Source organism: Podarcis erhardii (assembly GCF_964252035.2).
Source record: "Podarcis erhardii genome assembly, chromosome: 2".
Classification (NCBI taxonomy): domain Eukaryota; kingdom Metazoa; phylum Chordata; class Lepidosauria; order Squamata; family Lacertidae; genus Podarcis; species Podarcis erhardii.
This window is the reverse complement of record NC_138498.1, coordinates 22984415-23009964: the sequence shown is the minus strand read 5'-3', so window position 1 is coordinate 23009964 and position 25550 is coordinate 22984415. Positions and strand designations below refer to the sequence as shown.

Here is a 25550-nt window from a genome sequence, read left to right as displayed (position 1 = left end):
CTAAATGTCAAATAGGACTGTTTATTCCCAGTGGAGCAGTGGCTGTGGCGTGGCCAAGTTGCAGAACAGACGGAACATTTGCTTCCAGGGTCTTTAGTAATGTTGTAGAAAAGGAGCATTACGAACTCTCATTAGGCAAAGGTTAGCCCATTATATCCTTACTTAAGTGCCAGCATTTGGCAAGCCGCTTTGATTATTTCTTATATTCATTTCAGTGTTTATCCTACACAATCCCAGGTGCTCTGGTTGTGTTTTTTGAAAATACATAACATTATTCAGAATACTTAAGCATGCTTACAGTACAATCCTATTCATTCTTACTCAGAAGGAGTTCAGTGAGGCTTCTACTCATGTAAGTGTCCATGGAATTGCGTGTTGAGACCCCGCAGCCACCCCCTCGTTGGAAAATAACTCACACAAGGACACAGATACAGTGGTACCTCGGATTAAGTACTTAATTCGTTCCAGAGGTCCGTACTTAACCTGAAACTGTTCTTAACCTGAAGCACCACTTTAGCTAATGGGGCCTCCCGCTGCTGCCGCGCCGCCGGAGCACGATTTCTGTTCTCATCCTGAAGCAAAGTTCTTAACCTGAAGCACTATTTCTGGGTTAGCGGAGTCTGTAACCTGAAGCGTATGTAACCTGAAGCGTATGTAACCCTTGGTACCACTGTATTAGGTTTATGTTATTGGGCAAATTTGGCCACAACTTTATTGAATTACAGAACGTGAGCGGTATTGGCTTAGGCATTGTTTGGACCCGACTATATCTGACTCTTGCCCACTGCACAGGAAGTCTGGTAAAGGTAAACCCCCGATAGGGGGAGTCCTGTCGATGCAAACCAACTCAAGCTCCCCCTGGTGTCCCCATCAGGGTCGTGTCAAGGCTTTAGCCCCCGACCGGGCTTCGTACAAGATCAACACCCCCAGATTCCTTTAACGGAATACCCTTAAGCATGGAGGGGCAGGTGATGGCCACACCTCCCTTCCCCCACACAAGGTCAAACAATGTCTAACCGCAACCCTAACAAAGTTGTGACGATTGCTACGGGGTAGACAAAAACCAAGTGGCCAGTGCCAGTTTGCCAAATTCCTACCAGGCCCCTCGGACAACTAAGGCGACCAACCGAAGTTCATAGCAAGGCCAGTGCCTAACCTGTGAATAGGGAGGGAGGGCAGGTGATTGAGGAAGCAAGCCAAGAGGAAGTCCTCCGGCTCGCTCCTTGGTTTAAACTGCCCCGGCCACGCCCCCCAGCCAGCGGATTGGCTGGCCAGGCTCTGACACGGCCGGGATCCCCCAGGCAACAGGGGACAAAGTCCCCCGCCCCCAGTGGGGAGTGGGTGACCACGCAGTCCACCGCAGTTCCTCCCCACTGGGAAGTGGAGCGGATTTGCAGCCTAAATGACTGGTGCTTACACTTGGGTAAGCAGTGTGAATGAGATGTTTGTAGTAAGTCTCATTGAATTCAGTGACACTTCAGGATGTGTGTGTGTGTGTGTGTGTGTGTACTTTAGAATTGCAATCTGTGATCTACACTAACTTGTTTGCAGCTGTGAACCCCATGCCTGTTTACTCAGAAGTAAGGTCCACTACATTCAGTGGCACTGGCCACCAAGTAAGCGAGCATAGGATTTCGGGCTTATAAAACGTTAAAACTGCAGTTCGCACCAGCATTAACCTTTATCACCAAATGTCAGCCCACCAAGAAGGTCTCAGAACGCTTCTGAAATACATTTGGGGTTTAGTAAGTCTAAGGGTTTTGGTGCTGTCCCCAAGAGCAGCTCTCCATGTGTGTGTGATGTTATAACCTAGGCTACTGACGATATTTGAGGGCATCTTATTGTTATCTGAGACATCATGTAAAGGCAGTGGGTTCGAGTTTTAAAGCCCAGAACTGGCAAGGATGTCCACAAAACAGCATTGCTAAAGTGGAGCTTGCAAACAGTTGTCAAAGGCAGCCTCATGCAGATGTGTAATAATACATTAGTCTCAGCTTAGTGTTTCAACACATGAATGATATGCTGCTATGTAGGTTTCTTTCTGATGTTAAAGGTTGGAATTTTATTATATTTTTTAATGAGATGGAATTGGTGAATGTCACTTTTGGTCACTGCAGCAACCTGGATTCCTTGTAGCAAAATAAAATACAATATAAGAAAATATTATTCTCCCCATCCTGCCATCAGGCCTCCATTCACTCTGAAGCTGCTTTGCTTCATAAGGATAATTTGGGGGTTTACACATATAACATAGTTCCTGCCTGTCCCTCAATCCCAAAGCCACATGAGCTTTTTAGTTTTTCTTCTGCAGCAGCCCCCTTTCCCAGTATCCCTTCAATAAACTCTCAATGCCTTCTCTGAGGCACGAGAAGACCCTGTGAGATATGAGAAGTAAAAACCTACTGCCTCTGTTGCTTTGTGCCTCTGCTGGTCTTGGCCAAGGCTGAAAGCACCTTCATATCAGCCTGGATAAGCTCATTTGGTTAGAGTGTGGTGCTGATAATGCCAAGGTTGCAAGTTCGATTCCCGTATGGGATAGCTGCATATTCCTGCATTGCAGGGGGGTTGGACTAGATCAGGCACCCCCAACCTTTGGCCCTCCAGATGTTTTGGACTACAGTTCCCATCATCCCTGTCCACTGGTCCTGTTAGCTAGGGATCATGGGAATTGTAGCCCAAAACATCTGGAGGGCCGCAGGTTGGGGATGCCTGGACTAGATTCCCCTCAGCGTCCCTTCCAATTCTGCAATTCTATGATTTCTATCTCCCTCTCAAGACATGTGCCCAAAAGACAAACCTTTCATATTCTTTCTCTTGATAACAGAAGTTGTGCTTCCTGTTATGGATTGAATTATGTGGAAAACCTTTCGGGTTCTGTTTTCTGCCCGTCCTCTAAAAATGTTGCAACTCTAAAATCAGTTATGTAGTAGGAAGGGAGAAGTTTGAGCAATACAGGGTCTTTGTTCTTGCGCATGAAGGGTTTGCCCTCTCCCTTCCCTCCTACACAAAGCTTTTTCATCCTGAAGTCTCTTCTTCAAAGAATTCAGGTTGCCGATATGATACGGGGTGATAGTGCTTATGGAGACTTGAAGGAGTAGTTTAAAAGACAAATGTTCACTTCTAAGTATAATTAGAAGGGTAGGGATTCACTTAGAAGCATTCCTCGGCAAAATCGGATTGCTTCAAAATACCTGCAATGCACTGTGCAGTTCAAGAAAATATATATATTGAGCTGTTTAAGACTTTATAATTGGTAATATACAGAACCATGGAAGTGGGGGGGAACCGACAACTGATTGTATAAGTAAATTGAACGGAATGCGAAAATTTGTACGTAATGGAAAAAAGCATTTTATTTTTTAGAAAGAGGAAGTTGTCTTGTTCATAGTTGGGATAAGCTGTTGTCAGCCCAGAACATGGAAGACCATTTTTTTTCTTCGGCTCTGTGGAGACAGTTCTCTGCTGGCCAGATCTTGTCGCTCATTTAGTTTTTAGAGAAGAAAAAACGAGGAACACGAAACACTCACATCCTTTCGGTGTTTTAAAAATTGAAGATAATCACAATTGCACTTCGTTTCTTGAGCAAGGGGTATATGGCTTGCTTACAACCCCCCTTCCCTTTTAAAACACAAAAGATTTAACTTCAAAAAGAGCAAAAGGCATATGTTGGAGTTATATTTAAAATATCACCCAGGATAATCTTATTAAAACTCAGAAGGGAATCCAGCCATGCAAAGTCCTGTTTTGGCTGCTGAACATATACTAGTGAGAGAATATTTCACAACAGAATATTGAGGAACCCTGTCAATTTCTTTCTGCTTGCTTCCTTTTTTAATCCCTCCAAAGTGGGATTACATTTATGCAATAGTTAACACCTATTCTAAATATTATGTTTAAATTTTCCGAACTCAGTTTAATAGACTTCCCTTGTCAAATGGAAACTCTTGTTAAAAGAAACGAAACCCTATTTTCTTAGCGATGCAACAGGTGCACAACATGTGTGAGATTTCATGTGTTATTAACCAGCATTGGAACAGTTAAGGGGCCGCTTGATTTCAAGGCTGTTTCTTGGAAAATAATCCACTTCTGTTCTTGTGTTCTGGCAGCAAATATTGTCGGCTAGATCTCAGGCATAGGCACCTATCCAAAACAAACACCTTTGGATAAGCAAAGTTTTAATTTCTTGGGTGAAGGGGTGACATTTATTTCACAGCACTGCGAACTACCCATATGCTTCATTGTTTGTTTATTTGCTAATAGTCCGTACAGAGGAGAACGTTTTGTGTCTAAAGTTACTAGTTAGCTTCAAAGTTACTATAGATCAAGAGAGGACTTCCATTTAGGTTTTAATGCTCCAAGAATATGTTTGAAACTCAAAATGAAAGCGGTCAATGCAGAATAGCATTCAGTATTGAGAAGCAAATGAAGAAAATATTTGCTATAGCTATTATGAAGACCTGCTAGCATTTAATAATGCCTTTTAGATGTTACCTTGGGATTGGCAGGTGTAACCTATACAAACAAGCGTTAGTCTGTTCTAGTAGATGAACAGTTAAAACCAGGATCTTTGCATCCTGTTCCTGACTTGGTTTCACTCTTTCAAACTCAGGCGCAAGTCTTGGTTTGCTCATTTCATTTACCAGCATGTAAAAATCCTGTTCACATTTCCCAACAGGGGAGAAAGTAGAGTGTGGCAAAATGTTGTTAGCAAAAGTGGACTGGATCCTTTAGCATATACAGTGGTGCCTCGCAAGACGAAAAGAATCCATTCCGCGAGTCTCTTCGTCTTGCGTTTTTTTCGTCTTGTGAAGCAACCCTATTAGCGGCTTAGCGGATTAGCGCTATTAGCGGCTTAGCGGCAAAGCGGCTATTAGCGGCTTAGCGGCTTAGAAAAAGGGGGGGAAAGCGAAAAAAATCGCAAGACTCGCAATACGTTTTCGTCTTGCAAAGCAAGCCCATAGAGAAATTCGTCTTGCGAAGCGCCTCGAAAAACGGAAAACCCTTTCGTCTAGCAGGTTTTTCGTCCTGCGAGGCATTTGTCTTGCGGGGCACCACTGTAGTCTTGAGAAAGAATGAGAATTCAAACTGAACAACAACAACAACAACAAAAAGAGTTGTGCTTTAGAGAGAGCTGCAAATGACAAATTTATTGAGAGCAATGTCCTGTTTATGTAGTGTGTTTTTCATTTGAAAAAGGAAACATTGCAAGGAGGATGAAAAACTGTGCCATCACGTTGTATCTCTGAACAACAAGATCAGACATGTGGATAAATCGATTCTGTGACTGATAGTTGTCTTTGTGGTGATACCTGGTGGTGGTGTTGTACGAGATCTTCAACGTGACTAATTTAAAGCATGTTGTGTGGTTGATTAAATGTTTTGATATTTTCTCCAAACTTTCAAACTCATGCACTATTTAATTTCATGGTGTAGGGTGGGTGGGTGTTTGTGTTTGTTTTATGTCAACATCACAAATGTTTTGATCTGTAAACCGCATTCCGCCAAGAAAATGCTGACCCAGTAAAATATACAATCTGAGCAAACTGTTCTCAAAGATCAATATAAAGGGTTTGGTTTCAACTACATTTTACTGATAGTTAATGCATTGATACTACCAGACTGAAGTTAGTTGTGTGCATGATTTAAAATGGGTCCACTCTGAATATGGCTAACATTGGATAGAACTCAAGGATCGTACCCTAAACAAATCTACAACGTTCATCTTTTGGAAGTGTCACGTGGAGTTCAGTTCTTATTGCACCACTGCTACTCCCCTATATTTGGTGTGCATTTCCTAACTTTTAGTTGGAGAAGGATGTGTGAGAGAATTGCATAACTCTACAAGCAGTTAAATATTTATTGCTCTTTCATTTTCTCTCTCTTGTCTTCCCTACTTTCAGATGTAGGTCGTAAGCTTCTTGGGAAGGCAAGGTTCTGGTGTGTGTGTGTGTGTGTGTGTAACACATTACCATGGAAGGCATGGCATGGTGTTATAAAAGTAGAGAAACAAATTTTGACTCTTCCCTTTGGAGTTTATATGATGTGATGCAAGTGTGCAAGTGTCCCACAACTCCATTCCTCTGGTCGATTATTTTATTTATCTATTTTATCAGCCGGAGGTTCAGAAGTGTGAAATCCCCTGTCCTGCGTATTACTGAACTTTCTTTTTTTATGGTTATTATAATAATATATTTATTTATACCATGCCCTTTCTCCTGACTAGACTAAAGGTGGCTTTTGGATTAAAAACAAGAATAGCTAAAAACAAGGGGGGGAATCATTAAAACAATTAAATCTTAGTAGAATTAAAACTATATGCATATATAAAATCTATTTAAAACATACAAATAAGTACAATAAGAACTGCACCAGTCCTTTCATTAAAAGCAGTCAAAAGCCTGTTGGAACAGAAGAACAACAAGGAGGGATCCATTATTCAAAACATATATACAACGAATGGAGAGGCAAAAACTCTAGAAGCTGCAGAGCAGGGAAGCCCTCCTTTCTATCTAATCCCATTATTAATCCCATTATTACTGAATTTTCAGCTGAACATTCACACGCATTGTTGATCCCAAAGTGTAGTAGCCACAAAGAGCTTGTGTTTGAAGGAAGTCACATGTACTGATACCATTGATGCTGCCATCAGCCCCCTCCCCCAAAAATATCTTGAATCTTGTTCTGAATGCTTTCTCCAGATATATGCCATTTAAAGCGTGTGACGCGGCAGCTAAAAAAGCCAATGCAATTCTGGGCTGCATCAATAGGAGTATAGCATCTAGATCAAGGGAAGTAATAGTGCCACTGTATTCTGCTCTGGTCAGACCTCACCTGGAGTACTGTGTCCAGTTCTGGGCACCACAGTTCAAGAAGGACACTGACAAACTGGAACATGTCCAGAGGAGGGCAACCAAAATGGTCAAAGGCCTGGAAACGATGCCTTATGAGGAACGGCTAAGGGAGCTGGGCATGTTTAGCCTGGAGAAGAGGAGGTTAAGGGGTGATATGATAGCCATGTTCAAATATATAAAAGGATGTCACATAGAGGAGGGAGAAAAGTTGTTTTCTGCTGCTCCAGAGAAGCGGACACGGAGCAATGGTTCCAAACTACAAGAATGAAGATTCCACCTAAACATTAGGAAGAACTTCCTGACAGTAAGAGCTGTTCGACAGTGGAATTTGATGCCAAGGAGTGTGGTGGAGTCTCCTTCTTTGGAGGTCTTTAAGCAGAGGCTTGACAACCATATGTCAGGAGTGCTCTGATGGTGTTTCCTGCTTGGCAGGGAGTTGGACTCGATGGCCCTTGTGGTCTCTTCCAATTCTATGATTCTATGATTCTATGAAAGCGTGTTAAACTAAAAGCCAGTGTTTATCACCTTGAGAATAGTTGGGCTTACGTTTAAGGCTGCAGGCTTGGTCACACTTACTAAGGGGAACTCAACTCAGTGGGATTTGCACCCACTTTCATAGGATCAGGGAGGGACTCGGGTGGCGCTGTGGGTTAAACCACAGAGCCTAGGTCTTGCCGATCAGAAGGTCAGCGGTTCGAATCCCCGCAACGGGGTGAGCTCCCGTTGCTCGGTCCCTGCTCCTGCCAACCTAGCAGTTTGAAAGCACGTCAAAGTTCAAGTAGATAAATAGGTACCGCTCCGGCGGGAAGGTAAATGGCGTTTCCGTGTGCTGCTCTGGTTCGCCAGAAGCCGCTTAGTCATGCTGGCCACATGACCCAGAAGCTGTACGCCGGCTCCCTCGGCCAATAAAGCGAGATGAGCACCACAACCCCAGAGTCGGCCACGACTGGACCTAATGATCAGGGGTCCCTTTACCTTTTAAGCTAAAAGCCAGTGTTTTTCACCTTGAGAATAGTTGGGCTTACGTTTAAGGCTGCAGTCTTGGTCACACTTACTAAGGGGAAGCGCCATTCAACTCAGTGGGATTTGCGCCCACTTTCATAGGGTCAGGCTCCCCATCGTTTTAAATCATTTAGCTTTACAGGTGCATTGTATTGATAACAGAGCCTTAATAGTTTTGGACTCCTCCACTGGATTGGCCAAGGCTACCAAATACTTCTTTCCCATGTGGTTAAATGTACCTGTCATCCCATCAGACATTACGGGAAAGATAAGGTTTAACACACTTAGTCCCATCCTTGCTTTTGGGACACCTGCCTATACATGTCCGAAAACTATTTCTCCATGTTCCAAGAATAACTCTCCCAGAACGTCAATGACCCAGGGGAAATTTAGCTTAAGTCCCTGGGGAGAACCTCTCTCTCTCTCTCTGCTGTGGCCTTGGTTGAATTCTGCCAGAGTACAGACTGTTGTGGAACTGGCTTGGAAAGGTGCACGAAAGCACAATATGCGTAGCTTGGGATATCATCCAGGTTGCAGAGTGTCCTTGTAAGGCACTCGGAAGGGATCAACAGAGATGGTATCGGAGCTTTTGCGCAAAAAGGGGTCTTGTTGAGGAAGCAAAACAAAAGGCAATTTACCGATTACCTGCTGAAGGTTGTCCCAGAGAAGGGAAGCTGGAGGGGGAGTGAGAGATACAAAAGGAGGCTGTGCGGTGATGCTTCAGTGTCTGGGGAAAGCAGGCAGGAGAAAGACCTTCTTTTTCCCTACTTAAGTGGGAAGCTAATTTTCAGCGCAGATTTCTTACTGGTGTACTGGTTTTTTTATTAGATTCTGCCAAATTTTCTTATTGTACCGGAGTAAATTGATCCTCCTGCTGCGGCGTTTTGTTGCTGATGTCATTCGCAGCAATCTGTATACACATTGTAGGATTCTGATATAATTTACTCATTCTAGTTCTGTTTCCTTGCAGCAGGGGTAGCTTTCAAACCCTATTTTTACCATTTAGGGTGTCAAGACAGGGATGTAATTTAGCCCCTCTTCTTTTTAATTTATTTCATAATGGCCACTGGTCCCAGATCTTTATGCTGTCCTGTTCTCTGCCGGAATACACTTATTGCTGTATGCTACTGCTGCTTTGCTGCCGCTTTCATTGTCCAGAATAGGCCTACATAATTTGAGGGGGGTGGTGGCATTGTACTAAAAATAGCTTGATTACAAATGATAGTAAGTCTAAGGCCCTAATGTCATAAAAAGTATACAGTGGTACCTTGGTTCTCAAACTTAATCTGTTCCAGGAGCCTGTTCGACTCCTGAAACCATTTGAAAACCAAGGCACGGCTTCCGATTGGCTGCAGGAGGTTCCTGCACTCAGTTGGAAGCCACGTCAGACGTTCAGCTTCCGAAAAGTGTTCGCAAACCGGAACACTTACTTCCGGGTTTGCGGCGTTCAGGAACCAATTTGTTTGGGAACTAAGCCATTCGAGAACCAAGGTACCACTGTACATGGGTTTTTAATGGTAGTCAACAAGCCACAGATTCATATAAAATGCTTAGGTGTTCAGATGTGAACTGTGGCTTTCTGACCTGAGCAATGAAATCAGCTAATTGATTCTGCTAATTGTAGTCAGCAAGCCATCTTAAAGCTTTTTTATGGTCAGTTTTCTAAACATTTTTTAACCGGACTTTATTTATACAGTGGTACCTCGGGTTACAGACTCCTCTAACCCAGAAATAGTACCTCGGGTTAAGAACTTCACCTCAGGATGAGAACAGAAATTGTGTGGCAGCGGCGCGGCGGCAGCGGGAGGCCCCATTAGCTAAAGTGGTACCTCAGGTTAATAACAGTTTCAGGTTAAGAACGGACCTCCAGAACAAATTAAGTTCTTAACCCGAGGTACCACTGTATAAATAATAATAATAATAATAATAATAATAATAATAATAATAATAATAATAATTTATTTATACCCTGCCCATCTGGCTGGGCTTCCCCAGCCACTCTGGGCAGCTTCCAAAAAAATATTACAATACTGTCGTACATTAAACATTAAAAGCTTCCCTAAACAGGGCTGCCTTCAGATGTCTGGTAGTTGTTGTTCTCTTTGACATTTGGTGGGAGGGCGTTCCACAGGGCGGGCGCCACTACCGAGAAGGCCCTCAGCCTGGTTCCCTGTAACTTGGCTTCTCGCAGTGAGGGAACCGCCAGAAGGCCCTCGGCGCTGGACCTCAGTGTCTGGGTAGAACGATGGGGGTGGAGACGCTCCTTCAGATATACTGGGCCGAGGCTGTTTAGGCATAATAAGAAATTGGATTGCTTTATTCCAAAATAATGGAATGTGTACAGTGTACATTGTTTGGTTAGAATGTTCTAACATTTGCTGCTTGATTTTGTTTTAAAGCATTGTGCTGCGATACTAACAGAGTTGAAAATACAAAGCTTTTCAATAACAGAATGCAGTGAGGAGGTGCTTGTTGAGTTGACTTTCTAGGTTGTCCTGAAACAAATTCTGTTGTGGTGGCACAGAAGATACAGCCAGAATTTCGGTCTTCGTGGGTGCTGCAGTCCTTAGAGATTCTGAGAGAGGCAACTAGTTTCACGTTGCCTGCAATAGTAACTTCAGTTTTAAATAGACTTCTGAAAGTTCCCAGACATGGCAGGTGGCTAAGCAGCAAAGCACGGTTATTAAACAGTTGTTTTAAAGGTAGCTAAAGGCGCATTGCAAAATGTTTTTGCCTTGCACTTCTGTTTTTCTGGTGGATTTGAGGTTTGTGTGGAAACTTGGTATACTTAGAGTAAAAAGAAATTCCATAGTTGGAGCTGCCACTGAAAACATAATTTACAAGGGGTTCCATTTGATTTCCTGCCAACCTAGCAGTTCGAAAGCACGTCAAAGTGCAAGTAGATAAATAGGTACCACTCCGGCAGGAACGTAAACGGCGTTTCCGTGTGCTGCTCTGGTTCGCCAGAAGCGGCTTAGTCATGCTGGCCACATGACCCAGAAGCTGTATGCCGGCTCCCTCAGCCAATAAAGCGAGATGAGCGCTGCAACCCCAGAGTCGGCCACGACTGGACCTAATGGTCAGGGGTCCCTTTATCTTTTACCATTTGATTGGCATTGCCACTTGGAGCAGTGAATAGTCCAAAACCATTTTGATGCCTGAGAAAACCTTACCCTCTCCAGGGATTTACAGAAGATTGGAAGAAGTATATGAATTACTTGAAGAGCAACTGTAACCAACAAATTACGCTAGTAGGACTACAAGAAGTTTTGTAAGGAGAAATATACGAAGTAGAAAAAGATAGAGATATTGGTTATGAGTTTGAAATGTAATCGGGAAAATAAGAAATGCATACTAAGAGATTAGATTGGAAAAATTTCAGACAGGACTGATGGAAGTCAAAAAAATTGAATAAGATGTAAAAGAATGTTTAATTACTGTTGAAAATGATATGTTAAAAAACTAATAAACATTTATTAAAAGAGAGAGAGAGAGAAAGAAAACCTTGCCCTCTTCCTCCCACTAATTGGGTACATTGCTCCACTCTTTTACAACTCCTGTGCAAGAGAACTTGCCTTTGGATTGTGCCTCAATTCACCAGATCTGCCTATGTCTTCCACCTTTCATGGTACCTCCAAACCAGCCTGATTCACCTGCCTCTCATTGCTAATTTCCCTCTGTTTCTGTAGTTGGTGCTCAGCGTGACATGAGGGCAAGGAGCCCATGGTTTTCAAACTACTTGACAGACTTGAGTTGCAGGAAGTTGAAATGCCAGTGGGGCTTTTAACTTTTGTTCTGAGTTTAGTTGTTCCAGATTTGGTTATTCCCTTCAACAAAGGCATCACCAGTTCATTGAGTTTCCTTTCTGGCCATGTCCATTCACCTTGTCATTTGAAATAAATTAAAACAATTCTTTAAAAAGATAGTTAAAAAGACTCTTCTTCTTTTTAAGAAGAGTCCTTTTAACTATCTTTTTAAAGAATTGTTTTAATTTATTTTGACTATGGCAGACCAACACGGCTACCTTCTTGAATCTTGTCATTTGGTTTGCATGATGTTCCTGAATAATATTAATCCTCACTTATATGCGACTCCCTAAGGATTTAACCTGTCTTATTCTGCATTTTTGTATGTGTGTGGTTATAGATGGTAGACATGTAATGGCACCTCTCCCATCTTGGGCTAGGGGACCTGTACTAGCAGGAGGATCAGGGCTGGGATTGTTATCCAAACATATGCACCTTGACTATTGAACCTTGTGATTCATTTGCTCTCCTCGCCTCACTGCTGTGCTGGGTGCCCGCATTTTCATGGTTCCCATCCCTAAACAAACCTCTTTTCTACCTGTAATGTATTGTATTGTAGGGTTGCCGATGTATTGTACCATCTACCATGTAATGTATTGTAGGGTTGCCGATGTATTGTACCATCTACCATGTAATGTATTGTAGGGTTGCCGATGAGGTACCATGATTCTTCCACTTCTCCCCAATAAAGGAAGAATCATGGTACCTCATCGGCAACCCTACAATACATTACACAATTGCCACAATTGTCTTTTTTAAAAAAAAATCTGAGAGCCTTTGGGGAAAACCAGAATATGGTTGTAGCATTTAGAGCAGGGGGCAGAAAACCTTTTCAGCAGGGGGCCAGTAAGACCTTGGGGGGGGTGGACTATTTTGGGGGGGGGATGAACGAATTCCTACGCCCCACAAATAACCCAGAGATGCATTTTAAATAAAAGGACACATTCTACTCATGTAAAAACGTGTTGATTCCCGGACCGTCCACGGGCTGGATGAGAAGGCCATTGGGCCGGATCCAGCCCCCGGGCCTTAGTTTAGAGAGATAGTTCAAATCAGGGCTGGTGGCTTGCAGGACAAAGGTCCCAGTCAATGTGTCCAAGTGGCTTTGGGTTAGCCAAAACATATAGGGGGGAATGCAGACCAGTAACTGCATGGGGGGGATGCATATCAATAATTGTTTTTCCTACAATTCTTAAATTTCCCTGAGTAAATAATGTTTATGTTTTCTTATTTTTCCCTCCCCCAGAACTGTAGCAATGCCAATTCAGTGACCCTGCCAGAAACACTGCTGTTTGTTTCAACTCTGGATGGGAGTTTGCATGCCGTTAGCAAAAGGACAGGGTCAATCAAGTGGACTTTAAAAGAAGGTGGGTATGAAAGATGTCATCTTGCCTTCATTTCACTAACTTTGATAACGGCAAAGTCAACATAATGTTGGAAATGGTTCCAGACATTGGAGAAGCCCGGCCACATTCTGAACAGCCTGACCCCTATGCATGTTTATCTGGAGGAAAGTCCTGGCTTCAGATGGCTGACCTCCAAGTGAGTTTGGAGGGGATTGCAGTCTTCTGCAAGTCCCAATGAGTTCAATGGGATTTATTACCAAGCAAGTGTGCTTTAAGGATGGCAGCTCAAGACTATCTGCGTATCGTGGCGGCTCATCTGCAAGAATCATAGGAAGCTCTGTGGTTTTTAACGTCTGCCTTTAACTCCTTGAAACATTAAGCAAAGTATTGTCATTGTGGGTGTAGCTTCTAAGGTTTTATATCTATGTGGCGGGTGGGTTAATTGCAGCACAAAGTTGAATCACTGTGTTACAAAATGTACATCCATGTTTGGCCTCTTTAGGACCAGCAGTCACGATTTGCAAAGACTTTGTCACCAGAAACCTACAATAAAGTCTCTGCATCTAGGTGCCTGTTCCAGGGCTTCTGGAGTGCTAAGCTTAGACTTTGCTATTAGGGCTGCCTGATGAAGTATAGCCATCTAGTTGCTGCTGTTCTCCATCTAAGAGTGGAAGAAGCTGCCATCTGGATGTGCCATCATTTTGCTTCTCTGATATGAATATTTGTTTCTGTAGTGGGGAATATATTGATGCTTGCAAGGGCCATCTCTTAACTGCTGCCACCAGTCTTCTATATTGATAATCCAAGACAGACACATGTTAGGATGAGCATTCCTGACTAACTTCGAGACCAATTACCTAACTCTTATTGGAGCTCTTCTCTTTGGAAGGCCCATATTAATAATTGTGTAATATGATTTTGTTTTGGAAATAGCCTAATTGGCTTGAGAGTATAATATCAGGGTGTTTACTTGCTTTTTAAAATACTATAAAATACATGGAAGGATATAGCTTGCATAGCAAAGGCTGCTTTTCTTTTCTTTTTACACCGATGGCTTTGACTTATGCACTGACCAACAATAAGGGGCAAGAGGAGCTGGGATAGGGAAAACACTCCATTTACTTTCGTTGCTATCCTTAGTTTTAAAGCAAATGTATTGTGAAATATCACTGCTACATTAGAACAGTCAGACTGGATAATCCAGTTCTATAGAAAGTTTTACTGCATTTGTACTGTTCATTTGGATCCTTATCTGTTGATGCATTGTAAGGTGCTTAATACTCATTGGTTTGGTTCCATATACAAATTTAAAAGTGTTTTGTATGCTAAAAGGAACATTAAGAGTCAGTAACATCAAGGACTTCTTTTGAAAGCTTTCCTGTGTTCCCTGTTATGAAATATCTTGGATCAGGACACTATGGGAATTGAGTTTGCCAGTTACACTCTTCAGTGCAGAGCTGTGACATTTGAGACATCTTTGATGGTGACTATTCTGGTATAAGCCTTATCAAATGATGTCCCACCTGTAGTTGAGTTTTCATCCTACTTCTCAGTTTGTTTCAAATACTTATTTCCCAGAGGTTGGCATTCCAGATGTTGGAAAAAACACATGCTGGACTAGATGAATAATTTCTCTCATAACGTTGGTTTCTCCTTACATTGTTTTGTTTTTAATATATAGTATTAATCTGCAATGCCTAGCTATATGCTGAGTAAAAGGAAGACAACTCAGGATATGGGTTTGGGGTTTTGCTTTAGTTGGGTGAGGAGACATTGCCTTTATCACAAAATGTTTATCATGACTGTTGACATGTAAAACATTGGTATTATCCAGGATTTTTACAGAGCCAGGAAGGATGTGGGAGAGAGAAATGGCCCTGGCAGGAGTAGTCTTTACTTCAGAGATTTAAAATAACAAGTTGGTCTTGGTAACTGACAATTGATAAACTCAAATCAGATAGAAGAAAAATATGCTCTGGCCTTTTGACATTACCTGCAGCAGTGCAAAGCAGTTAAGGTTTCCCCCCCTCAGGTATCCTTTGAAAAACCTGAAATGCAGCAATCACTCGAGAAAACGCACTTCTCCCTGCTTTAGAGAATATGAAACTGCGGAACAGCGTTCCTGCAAAGCTTTTGGGGCACAACATGATAGTTACTTGCCTATAAAAGTAACTGTTGAACAAGTTTTGCAGCGTATATTTGTTAATTGGACAGCTCAGTTTCCCCCCTACTCAATGAGATACTTGTGTATGCTTTTTTAGGCCAATGATGGGAATCCTGTGGCCCTCCAATTGTGGCCAGGCTGCATATCCCTCACATTCCCTGACCATTGGTCATGCTGGCCAGGGCTGATTGGAGCTGTAGTCTAGCAACACCTGAAGACCACAGATTCCTCACCTCTACTTTACGCCGGTCACAAATACCAGTAGTTTGACAAGAACATGGGATATGCAGTCTTCGCTGTGTGTTGATTGATCCCCTTTTTAAATGATGTAGTTCAACAGGGATCCATCTACCTAGCAACTTTAAAAGCAATTGCTTCATGCAAACATTGTGCTATATGTCTACCCTAAATCATGCTAATAAATAGAGAAAGAGGTCGGCTTTGCTCAGAGCAGTATTATGCTATTATGCTTTTAGGCTATGTGTCCTATTAACTGAAAATTAGCAGTTTTTGTATATCCTCTTAGAGACTATAGTTTCCTGAGAACTCTTAATTAAAAGTTTCTGCGGGCACATATTTTAGTCTAGACAAGGCTAACAAGATGTTGGGAATTGTAGAGAAGGCATGTAATAAACAGGTTGGTAGAGGGCCTAGTACAGGAATATGTTCATAACCTTGCAAGCAGAGTCCTATTTTAAATACAGACTGCTAGGGAGCCCAGGGATCTGTGCTGCTAAAACAACAGCCTTTTCCTGCTAAAAATGGGTTACATAGACTATGAACAAGGCAAAAGGAAATTTATTTGCCAGTTTGTCTATAATTGGGAGCAGACATGTAATAGGGGCGTGTATAATAAGGTTCCTGGTTCAGTACCTGATATCTCTGCTGAAAAGCATCTTTGGTAACAGGCTTGTGTAAAGTCTTCGGCCACAACCTTGGGCAGACAGTATTGTGCCTGGCAGACAAACAAGGTTGCTAGATTATAAGACATTTTCATAGAGAGTATTAAAGGCTGCAACCCTATGCACACTTAGCTAGAAATAAATCCCATTGGGCATTGTGGGACTTGCTTCCTCATCAACATACTACGTGCTCAGTCGCTCCTGCCTGACTTCTGCCTCATCTCCAACTTGCATTTGACAAACAAAATCCAGCACTTGAAAGGGAGAGTTTCTGCATTTGAAACCGTCCATCATGCATGAATATAAACATTCCCAGTTAAAATATTTACTGGCTAAAGGTTTGGATGTGCTCTGGAAAGGAAATCAACTTTGCTTCAATCAGTTGGCCCGGTTCGCATGTCACAGCAAACCATAGTTTATGGTTCCTGTGTGTGTACTGACCTGGGCTGTTTCGTTGCCTCCCCCCATTAGCATATGGAGTCTACAAACTACTATAGCATTATAGCATTATATTTGAACCAGATAACATTATTTGCTTTGCTTCAGACAAACCTTGGTGATAAGGCAAGGTTTGTTCTTGGTTTAGCAGTTGTGGTTTGTTTGAGTGAAACAGTGATCCCTGGTTTGGACGTAACAGCTATGCCAGGGTTTGGAGTTTGTTTTCTTTGCATACTAGCAGGGAGGAGCAAATTAGGTGCAATTGGTTGGTACATGGTTAGTTATGGTGACATGTGAATGCTGCCATTGAAGGAAAAACTTTTTTAAAATGTTGCAGTCATAAAAACTAACCTTCCACATTCAAGCAGGACTTAGCCAAAAGGCTTCAAAAGGAGCTGTTTAAAGTCAACCTTGGGTTTTTTGTTTTTTTTTAATCAAGACAAAGCAGTTTTTGTGACCTTTTCAGGAAAAGAAACTGGAAAAAACTGCCTTGGTCATTGCTCAAGTTCAGTTTTGAGCCGTCTTTCTAACCTGAACAGCTTATTTCTTCCCAGATGAGATGTTTCTGTCCCTAATCTGTTCACCAAGGCAACTTGCAAAGTCAGTTGGTTACTTGCCTTGAGCAATGCCTTGAGTATTATTTGAGCTCTTGAATTCCACAGAGCCACTACCTATTTTCTTCTTTTAAACACTTGATAAGTCGCCACCATGTTCTCTCTCCTTCCTTATTTTTTTATTTAAACCAGTTGGTTTCAAACAAATACTTTAGGCCATGATTCTTCTCTCTCTTGTTCCATTCAGTTGCCTTTGTTTCAACATCCAGATTAATCTTAATTATACCATATGCCAGGATGGGCAATGTATGGCCTGTGTGCAGAACATCCAGCTGAATTTTGCTTGGCTCTTCTAGCTACTAGTAAGGTCAATAATCTCAATTCTCTGGATGTTGTTCCTTATGTAGCCAAAATGCTACTAGAGGGAAGGTATCAACAGGCTTGGGAATACCCACAGTTTCAGAAGTTTTTTTTGTTTTTTGTTTTTAAAGCTTGGGAGGTGAGAAACCTCCTGGTAAGTTTCCTCTGGAGATGGGCTGTGGAATGGAGTACCCTGGAAAGGGCATGGCTGGCTGGTTCGGAACGGAATTCCACACAGCAACATGTTTTTGCAGATCCCCTTTGTTTCGTTCCTAAAACATCTCTCTCACCCTTACTGTTTCTGACAGCAACTCAAAAACATGGGATACTTATATATCCTAAAGATTCAGAATTCAAAAGGCTGATTGTCAACTGCTGTGGGGCTTGTTTGTTTGTTTGTTTGTTTGTTTGTTTGTTACAATCAAGAGTTATTTATGAAATAAATAAAAATAACCCCTTGATTTGTAGGCAATGGAGATATCTTCAGAATTTTAAGAGTTAATAGTTTTACCTAAGGACGAGTACAGTGGTACCTCGGGTTACAGATGCTTCAGGCTACAGACACTTCAGGTTACAGACTCCGTTAACCCAGAAATAGTACCTCGGGTTAAGAACTTTGCTTCAGGATGAGAACAGAAATCGTGCAGCGGCAGTGGGAAGCCCCATTAGCTAAAGTGGTGCCTCAGGTTAAGAACAGTTTCTGGTTAAGAATGGACCTCCAGAACGAATTAAGTTCTTAACCCGAGGTACCACTGTACTTTGGACGTTGGCCAAGGTCAGATCTGTTGAGGGTGTTCAGGATCTCTTCAGAAAGATTGTTGTCTAGACTGAGCTTTTTGAATCCTACCAGTTGAAAACAAGTCCCAATACTTGCATCTTCAGTTTGCTATTAAGGAACTGTGGGGACGTAACATAATACAAGCAAAAAATATTTGGTAATCCTTCATCATTGTCATGCATCAGTGAAATTTGTACTGCCATGGACGTGCTTGAGATTTGAAGAGCCTAAAAGGCAGCAACAACAAACAGACAAAGTACTGTTCCTCTGTTACACTATTTTGGAACAACCGTCAGCTTGAATGTGTGGGTCCTGGGCTGGGTTGTCCTCTGGTTTAGGATGGGTTGAGGCACCATTTGAGATGTGTGTTTAAGAAAAGAAAAGGAAAAAGAGGAAAGGTGGTGGCAAAAAAAAAAGACCTGCAGAAAGAGGCGGGCATATGACTAGCTAAAAATTAAATGGCTCTTCAGATTGGGGGTCCAGATGGGTGCTGGGTCTGGAAGTGGTAAAACAACAACAACCACTAATGCATAAGGCTATATCCTACACTTCCATGTATGTGAAAACGGTGCCTGTACAGTAATGCATGGCAAAGACCCGGCTGCCTGTTCTGCCTTGTGTACACATGGTGGAAAAACAAACAAACACAGTAGGCGATAGGTTGCTGCTGTTTGGGCACATGGCAAAACAGACGTTTGTGGTATCCTACCGAGATTAAATGCGCCTTTATAAAAGTTGTTTGGCAAGCAGGAATTGAACAGGGATGGCATTAGCTGCTGGTGTGGAGATCCAGTAATGGGAGGAAACATGAACAGCTAAGCTTTGCCAGCAAAAGGTGGCAGCCCTGATTATACAGAAGAAATTGCCTGGCACAAAGCAGTCCGGAGCCTTGTCTGTAAGAGGCCTGCCTGTTCTTATTTCTTTGCTCTTGCATCATTTTGTTTGCTTGAGGAGGAAGCTGATCTAAAAACGTTTGTAGCAGTAGATATTGTTTGCTTGTAGACCTGTTTTGGTTTTTTTAAAAAAATTCACTGTACTTACTGCTTTAATCTGCTGAGGCCAGGGTTTTCTGTTAAAAACCTCTTATTTCTAAATTTTTCCAAACACTTAAAATTATTCCAGGCAGTGAGGATGCAGCAGTGTGCCTGCCTTCTGTGTGTTTTCCACTTAACAGGCAATAGAAGAGAGAGAAAACACTTGTACAGCTATTGAATGAAAGCACTAGTGGAAACGTATGCCTGTTTACTTGGAAGTAAGTCCTATCCTTTCAGTGGGACTTACTCCAAGTAAGTGTGCATTGGATGTAATCCTTAAACAATTTGCGTGTGCGTGCGTGCGTACGTGCGCGCACACACACACACATTTATTTCCCTTACTCCTCAAACCTATGTGACAAATGCATTTTTAGTGCCCAAAGCTTTTTCAGAAGCACAGGTCAGAGGTGATAATGTTTCTGAGGAGTAGTTGCTGGAAACCACAGGAGGGGACAGTGCTCAGATCCTGCTTTGTGGGGCTTCCTGTAGGCATCTGCTTGGCCATTGTGAGATCCAGATGGTGGTTTAGATGGGCCTCTGGCCCGATCCTGCACTGTTCTTCTTGCGTTCTTAAATTCGCTTCGATGCACTGGGGTCTTTTCGTGATCCTGTGGCGTTGCTCTTCTGCGAGCAGGTGATAGCGGAATTAAAATAACACCATATTCCCCATTACATTCCCCAGGCGCAAGATCCTAATACAGTGGTACCTTGGGTTACATACACTTCAGGTTACAGACTCCGCTAACCCAGAAATACTACCTCGGGTTAAGAACTTTGCTTCAGGATGAGAACAGAAATCGTGCTCCAGCGGTGCGGCAGCAGCAGAAGGCCCCTTTAGCTAAAGTGGTGCTTCAGGTTAAGAACAGTTTCAGGTTAAGAACGGACCTCCGGAATGAATTAAGTTCTTAACCTGAGGTACCACTGTACAGTGCAATCGGCATAAATTATACAGTGGTACCTCGGGTTAGCGGAGTCTGTAACCTGAAGCGTATGTAACGTGAAGCGTTTGTAACCCGAGATACCACTGTAATTTGCAATAATAAGATAAGCAAAGACAGGTTCCTGCTATAAAGAACTTTCAACTGTTTTTTAATGGTACGTAATAGGGGAAGGGGCAAAAGTGATAAAATAGTTGAGTAGGTGAGACAAAATGAGACAAGCTAAAAAATGATACGTGTGAACAGTGAGCTGGATGGGGGGGGGGACTTTCCAAACTCAGAAACGTTCAAGTGGTATGGCCCACATTATACCCAGGCCTCTGCCCAGCCTTTCCTTCTTGGGTCTTGTTATTATTGGGACTTGGTTCCTGCAATCCTGTAATCTCCTCGACAGGTGAAGCAGGTGACGGCAGCTTTATCATAGACTACAGGCTTGATGTGAGGTCAGGATGCTGAATTGCTTTCACCTCGACTTTTTTCTGTTTTTGTTTCTGCAGATCCTGTACTTCAGGTGCCTCTACATGTGGAAGAGTAAGTCTGCTCTCTTTCTTTCTCCCCCCTCCTCCCCTGATTCCTGCAGATACAAACCTGGTAAAAGTCGTCCAGGCAAGCGCTTTAAAGTTACAGGGTGGTCAGTGAATTAGCCCAGGTAGCTGATGCAAAGATCCCAATTCAGTAAGATGAATAATATGCTTGCAAACGATAGTATATGAATGCATGAGGGGAAGATGTTTCCAGTCCATCCCATCCTCAGAATCTCTCTATGCCAAACTCCGCAGAGGAAGTGGGGAGACTCCAGAACTCTAGAAGGGAGAAGGGATCAGAAGGCTGCTTCTGCCATAATCTGGTATTTTTGGATTACCAGCAGAATATTTACACTAGGAAAGAGAGACAAATTCAGTCCTTGTTCCATTCTGCGGCTCACTTAGCCCACAAACAAGCAAACAAACTTACTTTGTCTTCCCAACAGACTGTGAGTTAGGTAGAAAAGGTTTCTTCTTGCAAAGTGATTTTCAGTTGCACAAGGGGGTCACAGTTGTCTCTGATTTCCATTTATCTCTTCTTTGCCAATGCAGCCCTAATACTTCCCACACTGTTTCTGAGGTTCCACTGACCCCCAGGACGGGCTTGTGGGAAAAGGGCCAAAAGACCAAAGTAGAAGGGAGATGTGGGAAAGCCTCATTCTGCAAGCACTTTCATAGTTCTTAGCCCTAGGCTTCTAAAAATCCTTGGCCATATTTCCATTTTAAGTAGGTTGCCTGGGCCTGTTTAGCAGCTTGTTCCGAGCAAATTAATTTGGAAGCAAGTTTCATTGTCTTCTAAGTGAGCACACTTAGTTATTGTGCTGTAAAAGTGATTTTTGACTGCACTTCATTACAAAGATGCCGGGAAGCCTTATGCTGACATTGTGCTTTCCAGAATATTATTTTATTTAAGCGAATGCCCTATAGCTAGCTGATCTCGCCAGCTTTTTACTTGGCCTGTGGCCATACTTTTAACTAAATCAGAAATTAACACACTGGGATTTTTTTTTAGTGACTTAACTCTATGCTAGAAGAAAATTCACCAGTTAAATTTCTGCACGTCAGGCTGCTGTTAAAGCCAGCAGTGCAAGACAAGTAAAACATGTTAACTTACAGTAAGTGTGGGTTGTGTTGATGTCATTTAGGAGAAGCATTATTGCAAACATTCCCTAGAACTAAAATATAACCTGGCTTGTCCAAAATGTAGTCACCCTTATAAGAATATTGTGGTGGAGAACAATATGGTCTCTCAAGACCAGGGCTCTGTATTGCCATGGAGAGTATTCTAAGATTTAATTTTCAAAATGGCACAACCTACTGCCAACTAGTTTCCAAACATACTTAACATTTTAAAAATCTGGTTTTTGCAAACAGAAACCTGTGTGTACCAATTCCAAATTGTGACTGTAACTAAGCTGTCATCATCAAGTTATTTCACGTAACATGACTTGGTAATTGATGTCGATGGTGCTATTCAGATACAACAAATTTCAGAATGATAAACGGTGGCTTTACCCAGTTGGAAGCCAGTGTTCACATGCTTCCTTCTCCCTTCTGCTGTGCACCTTATTTCCAGACTTAAACCAGTTTCCTATGATGTCCAAACAGGGAAATAGCGGCCACTTGCTCTCTCCTCCCTTCTCTTTTGATCTGAAATCTGATATTTCCATACTTTCCTGTGACATTTGGGCAACCCCTACAAGCCAGGATATCAAATCAGAATTTGATCCTGGTTTGATATCCAAGTTTATGGAGAAATCTTAAACCATAATCTCTCCATTCAAGATTTCCCCATAAACTTGGATATCAAACCAGGATCAAATTCTGGTTTGATATCCTGGCTTGTAGGGATTGCCCAAATCACAATTTAAGAAGGGTGGCTTGCAGCATCGTCAAATTGATTGTATTAATCATCGCAGCAATAACTAAAACCATTTACATAGCACAGCTGACAAAACAAATTCGGTTAAACACCAGATTACCTTCTTCCCAAAGCCAGAATGAACAAATGCACCTTTAACATTTTCACAGTGGGCAAGGCAGATACAATTCCCCCCTCCCTTTTGGTTACCCTTTCCTATACGGTGGTACCTCGGAAGTCAAACGGAATCTGTTCTAGAAATCCGTTCAACTTCCAAAATGTTTGGAAACCAAGGCGCGGCTTCTGATTGGCTGCAGGAAGTTCCTGCAGCCAATCAGAAGTCGCGTCGGATGTTCGGGTTCCAAAGAACATTTGTAATCTGGAACACTCACTTCCGGGTTTGCAGGGTTTGGGAGCCAAAACGTTTGACTCGCAAGATCCAAGGTACAACTGCAGACTTTTACAGAATGTCCAAGATATTTATCTTTGAAGCACAAAGTTGAGTCCTGTCTGGCATAGGTAGCTGGTAGAATGGACTGTGCTTTGTCAGGGTGCAAGGTGAGGGGTGCCATTTTTCATGCCTGCCTGCATTAACAAAACAAGCACAATAGCATGTGGGCTGCACTCAGAGCCGGCCCACCCATTAGGCGGGATTGGACAGCACCTGCAAGGGGCAGCACCCCTGTTCTGCCACCCAGCATTGTCACTGGTTCCCCCTGGCCTCTAGGAGTAGAGAGGGACTGGCGGCAAAGCTCTGTGGAATGCCGGCCATCCTGCCAGGTCGGCTATGGGGGGGGGCACTCCGCTTCTCAGCTTTGCTGCTAGGGTGGTTGTGGAGCTCCCACCACCACACCCTGGCAGTGTGGCAGGTGCTGAAACACCTTGGGCTGCCCCCAGCTGGGCTAAACCCTTTCCTTCTGAAGTTCTAGCATTTTTGCTTTTTGTTCTACTTGGGTGATGTTTTTCATACAGGAGAGCATTCAAAATGGCATCCTTCAATCTGAAGTTGTGCAGCCTTGCTCTGCACCCCAGAACTCTTATCGTTTTCTCTAGTTGCATGCGGAGATTAGGGCTTTTCTCCCCCCCCCTTTTTTAAATCAGTAGTTAGAATTCTACTTTATTCTAATTATTTGGATGAGAATAAAGACCCTTAGCCATAAAGTGCATTTAGATTTGTACTTTTCTATCAGCTAACAAATTACAGCCCTTTGTGGTAATAGATCTGAAGATTTATGGAAACAGCAATGTACTTGAAATAAAGGAATGTTTTCATGAAGGAGCACTGAAGACTGGAACAGAGTCATTAAACTAACATCATTGGAAAGGTGGCACGTTACTTGCAAAATGCCTGTGTTTATCCCGTCCCATGTGGGACTGGATCTCTGGTGGTTTCATGTGCTGTGGCAAGTTTAAAAAATAAATAAATCACATTTTACTTTTCCCCCCTAAAGAGAGAGAGAGTAGCTGCCTTCACCAGGAAGCAAAAACTGAATATTGTTGTGCTTGCCCCCGATGCACAATATTAATTGCTGTTTTAATAACTTCTTAAGTCCTAGACCAGCCTTTCTTCCCGATCCGAATGATGGAAGTCTGTACACGCTTGGTGGCAAGAATAATGAAGGCTTGACCGTACGTATAACCTAATCGGACAATAGCTGCATTGTTTCAATAGAATAAGACACATGGCGACACAAGCCATGCTTTCTTTTAGCACACTCAAAGGCTATCCCTGCTGCTCAGAGCATGTCTTTTCTGTCAGCTTTGATTTTTTTAAAAAGTAACTCTGCAGAAAGAAGCATGTCTGTCCTTCAAAGAACATCCTTTACCTATACCTATCTATATCCCAGTGCATGTGAACAAATCTAGTCTTGTGGTTGAAAGTTTTCCCATTCTGGTTCAGGGGCCAAGGATGTCATAGTTCACCAATTAATACATAACTGCAAACTTGAGATTTGCCTGAGCTCGGAAGTTGGACGGGAAAATTGGAACAGGCAGTGATGGGGGTAAGAAAGGGAGGAAGAATTGTGAGCCTAGTTGTCCTTTGATGTTACGTGAGAATCAGCTTTGTGCAGCAAAAGGGAAAAGATGCATCGTATGCAAACATAACCAGGGAGTGTGGCGTTCTTTGTTCAAATAAGGAACAGACCCACAAACAAATCTACTTACTATTTCCCTAGGCAGCAGACGTATCCATCGATAGTCACGTCGTGCAGAGATTTAGGCAGTTCTTGCACTTACCAGAATCATGTCCTACTTTGGCAATTAGCTAATGAGATTGTCAAGTTTTGGCGCCAACTTTGGGAACCTGTTTCCAAGAATTGATACACCCACATCATAGTGCCAGCTTTTCTGGATTCCCAGACACTTTCTGCAAGAACAGGAAGGAACCGAACCCTTTACGGAGTTCATTGTGAGCTTCATGAACATGTTTCTGACTTTATAATATGTCTAATTTACGGGAGTCTTATCAGACACTTTGGATAATTTTTCAGTTGTATTACACATGCAGCAATTTGCAAGAGATTAACCAGTTCTTGCCTTAAGGAATCATATTATTCAAGCAACCTTGTCAAGAACTACAACTTATTCCAGGAATACCTGGGTCCCTTATTTTGTATTGCTTCCAGTATTAATTTCAGTACATGCTGCCTCTGTAGTTCTTTCCAAATAGATGGAGTGTTAAACAGCCATGATCAGACACCCTTACAGGCACTCGTTGCATAGTTGCTTCAGAGCTGCAGGTTTTTGTGATGAAATAAAAGAGATAATTAATGGCTTCGGGTGAGTTTCTTTTCCTCAATCTTTTAGAACTTCCTCAATATAGCTGCAGCAAATACTTTCTCTCGCATGCACCAAAAGACACAGAGAGGGAGCAAATGTCTTGCATGCACAAGGCAATCCCTGGTATTGTCAGGGCTTGTTGTTGTGAAGAACCAGGTAGAAAGACCTCTCTCTGTCCAAAAGTCTCTGCAAGGGCTACATGAGCAATGGA

General features: G+C 42.6%; 1 protein-coding gene across 1 annotated transcript in view; it reads left to right on the top strand.

Moving 5' to 3' along the window:
• ERN1 (endoplasmic reticulum to nucleus signaling 1) overlaps positions 1-25550 on the top strand; it is a 61517-nt gene that overhangs the window by 11110 nt on the left and 24857 nt on the right. Inside the window, exons 2-4 of the mRNA XM_081849577.1 lie at positions 12906-13026; positions 20671-20704; positions 24109-24187. Of these exons, the coding sequence (XP_081705703.1) occupies positions 12906-13026; positions 20671-20704; positions 24109-24187 (234 nt within the window). The remainder of the gene's footprint in view (positions 1-12905; positions 13027-20670; positions 20705-24108; positions 24188-25550) is intronic.